This window comes from Mustela nigripes, chromosome 4, assembly GCF_022355385.1.
Source record: "Mustela nigripes isolate SB6536 chromosome 4, MUSNIG.SB6536, whole genome shotgun sequence".
Lineage (NCBI taxonomy): Eukaryota > Metazoa > Chordata > Mammalia > Carnivora > Mustelidae > Mustela > Mustela nigripes.
This window is the reverse complement of record NC_081560.1, coordinates 10,631,955-10,636,172: the sequence shown is the minus strand read 5'-3', so window position 1 is coordinate 10,636,172 and position 4,218 is coordinate 10,631,955. Positions and strand designations below refer to the sequence as shown.

Below are 4,218 nucleotides of genomic sequence, written 5' to 3'. Positions count from 1 at the left end.
GCCTTTGGGAGTTCTTTGCCTAAGTCTTGACCCTTTCTTGGAAGTTTCAACTTTCACATTAAAAGTTCAACCAAGAAGGTAACCAGTTCTGGGGAGGAGGGGGCGCTGGCTAGTAGGTATAAAGAGAAAACCTTTCTCCAAACTCATTTTGAGATAAGTAACTCTAATTTTTGTTGATTCTCCAGCTCTGACCTTTTCTCATTCTTCAGTCCTTGATAAACTGTCACTGAGAAATGGGAAGCAACCATTCAGGGGTCTCCGAGTTCATCTTGGTAGGACTCCAGCTCAGTGCAGAGATGGAAGTCTCCCTCTTCTGGATCTTCTCCCTGTTCTACATCTTCAGTCTGTTGGCAAATGGCATGATCTTTGGGCTCATCTGTCTGGACCCGAGACTGCACACGCCCATGTACTTCTTCCTCTCACACCTGGCCATCATTGACGTGTCCTACGCATCCAATAATGTCCCCAAGATGTTGGCAAACTTAGTGAATCAGAAGAGAACCATCTCCTTTGTTCCATGCGTAATGCAGACATTTCTCTATTTGGGTTTTGCTGCGACAGAGTGCCTGATTTTGGTGGCGATGTCTTATGATAGGTTTGTGGCCATCTGCCACCCGCTCCAGTACTCTGTCATCATGAGCTGGAGAGTGTGCATGGTCCTGGCTGGCACTTCTTGGTCATGTGGATTTACTTTGTCTCTGGTACATGCAATTCTCCTTCTAAGGTTGCCCTTCTGTGGACCCAGGAAAGTGAACCACGTCTTCTGTGAAATTCTGTCTGTCCTGAAGTTGGCCTGTGCTGATACATGGATCAATCAAGTGGTCATTCTAGCTGCCTGTATGTTTGTCTTAGTCGGGCCACTCTGCTTAATGCTAGTCTCATACATGTGCATTCTCTGGGCCATCCTAAAGATCCCGTCAAAGGAGGGCCGCATAAAGGCCTTCTCCACCTGCTCCTCCCACCTCTGTGTGGTGGGGCTTTTCTTTGGCGTAGCCATGGTGGTTTATATGGTCCCAGGGTCTAATCAACGAGAAGAGCTGGAGAAAATACTGTCCCTATTTCACAGTCTCTTTAACCCAATGCTGAACCCCCTCATTTACAGCCTGAGGAATGCTCAGGTGAAGGCTTCTTTGTATAGAATACTGCAGAAAAAACCCATATGAAGCATAGATAGAACATTGTTTGAGTAGCGTTTCCTTTTAAGTTCAGTGGTTTGCTGAAGCAAAAACACAGAAAAAATTCCCACTTAGAAGTTTGAATTAAAAATGGCCACTTTCCATCTTTAGCTTTAAAAATAGGGAGAAGTTCAATGAAAAGCATATCATCTAAAATTGAGAGACCATATTGGGATTTTTTACATCTAAATTATCAGAATATTTAGTCTTTTTTTTTTAAATAGATTCATTTACTTATCTATTTGAGAGAGAGAGAGAGGGCAAGAGGAAGCGTAGGGGAAGGGACAGAAGGAAACAATGTGAAGCAGACTCCCCACAGAGTGCAGAGCCCGACTCTGGCCCTGTCTCGGGATCCATGAGATCATGACCTGAGCTGAAACCACGAGTCTGTCACCCAACCGACTGGGACACACAGGCACCCCTAGACTTTCTTTTAAAAAATATTAAATGTTCTTTATTTTTTGAACCCAGGAATATTAATGTATGGAGAAAAAAATTCAAATGTAAAAAACTATATCAGTGCATTTCTCTGGCTTATGTACTTAGACATATGTGATTTTTTAATCACCTTGTGGTAGCTAGAAACAGCACAGTAAGATTAATACCGTAAGACAGAACTTCCAGAGTAGATATGAAATTTCAGTAGAGAAAATGTTGCAGAATTATATGACTCTATCTTACCAATTGTGAGGTCAGTGAAGTAAGAGATTAGAGAAACTTTATATTCCTTGATGGAATAATTTATGAGTAAAGGGGAGAAAGTTAGGGAAAGCTCTAGTCCAAGGAGAGCCCATACAAAAGTATCCTAAAATATATTAAATATTTAGGATTTGGTGACATGAAGAACATTCATTAGTAAACGTTTAAATGGTTTTAGAGGTAAGAGTTTTGAGCGTTGCTCAAATATTACATTTATTAGTGGGTTATAATTTCACTGTTTAAAACAATTTCTAATAAGATTGAATTACCTGTTAAAGTTCTTCAAATAGTTCCCACCAACTTTTTTTGTAGTATTTGAACCAACTTACTTGAAGATGGTTTGGGGTAGCACCAAACATCATGAGACGATTATGATTAGATAACATCGTCTTTCTTTCCTGGTGGTGGAAATTCCTCTGAATTTACCATATTGAACAACTGTCTTCATGATGCTAATGGCGATAAAATAAGGAATAGCCGCTTTTTTATCATTCAGTATTTGTAGATATTGCAAAATGATCGCAATAAGTATAATTAACACGTGTAACCATATATAGTTAGAATTATTTTTCATGTATTGAAAACTTACAAGATCTGCTCTCTTAAGAGAAACTTTTAAACATGCAATACAGTATTATTAACTATAGTCCCTTAACTGTGCATTCATCTCCGTGAGTTATTTATTTCCTAACTGCAACTTGGTGCCTCTTGATTCTCTTCACCCCTTTCACCCATTCCCCACACACTGGCCTCTGGCAGTCATCAATCTGTTCCTTGTATCTATGAGCTAGTTGGGTTTTTTTCTCTTTCTCTTTCTTTCTTTCTTCCTTTTTCCTTCCTTCCTTCCTTCCTTCCTTTCTCCCCCCCTTCTTCTCTTTCTCCCCTTCCCTCTCTCCTCCCTTTCCTCCTTCTTTCTGCTTCTCTCCCTCCCTCCCTCCCTTTTTGGTTCCACATATAAGTGAGATCAGAATGGTATTGGTCTTTCTCTGTCTGATTTATTTCACTAGTCTAATGCCCTCAAGATCCATCCAGGTTGTCACAAAGCAAAGCTTCCTTCCTTTTTATGTCTGATTAATATTTCATTTTATACATACCACATTTTCTTTATCCATTCTCCCATTGATGGGCACTTATGTTGTTTCCTTGTCTTAATTATTGTGAATAGTGCTGTAGTATCATGGGGGTACAGATACCTTTTTGAGTTAGTGTTTTTTTTTTTTTTTAAGATTTTTTATTTATTTATTTGACAGAGAGAGAACACAAGTAGGCAGAGAGGCAGGCAGAGAGAGAGAGGAGGAAGCAGGCTCCCTGCTGAGCAGAGAGCCCGATGCGGGACTCGATCCCAGGACCCTGAGATCATGACCTGAGCCGAAGGCAGCGGCTTAACCACTGAGCCACCCAGGCGCCCGAGTTAGTGTTTTCATTTCCTTTGGACAAATACCCAGGAATGAAACTGCTGAATCAAATGGTAGTTCTATTTTGAATTTGTGGAGGAACTTCTATAACTGTTTTTTACAGTGGCTGTACCAATTTATATGCATAAGGGTCCTCTTCCCCCCACATCTTCACCAACACTTGTCATCACTTGTGTTTTTGATGATAGCCATTCTAACAGGTGTGAGGCGACATCTCATTGTGATTGTGATGATGACGTGTGATGTCAAGCGACTTTTCATGTGCCTGTTGGCCATCAGGATGTCTTTGGAAAAATGTCCATTCCAATCTACCCGTTTTTAAAATGGATCATTTGTTTTTTGCCATTGAGTTATATGAGTTCTTTATATATTTTGGATATTAACCCCTATTGGATAAGTGATTTCCAAATATTTTATCCCATTTAATAGGTTGTCTTTTCATTTTGCTGATGGTTTTCTTTGCTGTGCAAAAGCTTTTCAGTTTTATCTTAAAATGTATCACGATGTTAATTATCCTCTATTTTTTGACAAGTTATGAAAACTTCAATTAACTTTAAGAGTTATAAAATTCTAGAATAGGTACAAAATTAAGCATATTTAACTTTCATTAAAAATATATCATACCCAATTAAATATATATGTATTACTCAAAGCATGTAATATATAGTATTCAACAATATAAGCAAATATATATGCTGAGAAAGATAATCAAAGACATTTAATAAGCTTAAATAAGTAAACACATAAATAGAATTCAGTTTACTTGGCAGAGGACCATCATCTATGTCCACTGCCTATTTGTTGCCAGTTTTTTCCATCATAATTTTATGTCTAAATTGTTCACATGTGCTCCCAATACATGGTTGTAACTATAAAAATAAAGTCGATTCTATGCTTCTTCCAAACATGAAATAGAAGATGGTTCTAGA

General features: G+C 38.7%; 1 protein-coding gene across 1 annotated transcript; it reads left to right on the top strand.

Annotated features, from left to right (window-relative positions):
- Positions 1-233: 233 nt before the first annotated feature.
- On the top strand, positions 234-1,163 carry LOC132014868 (olfactory receptor 2A2-like). Its single transcript, XM_059395568.1, has one exon. The coding sequence runs from the start codon at positions 234-236 to the stop codon at positions 1,161-1,163; it is 930 nt and encodes a 309-aa protein (XP_059251551.1).
- The last annotated feature ends 3,055 nt before the right edge of the window (positions 1,164-4,218 follow it).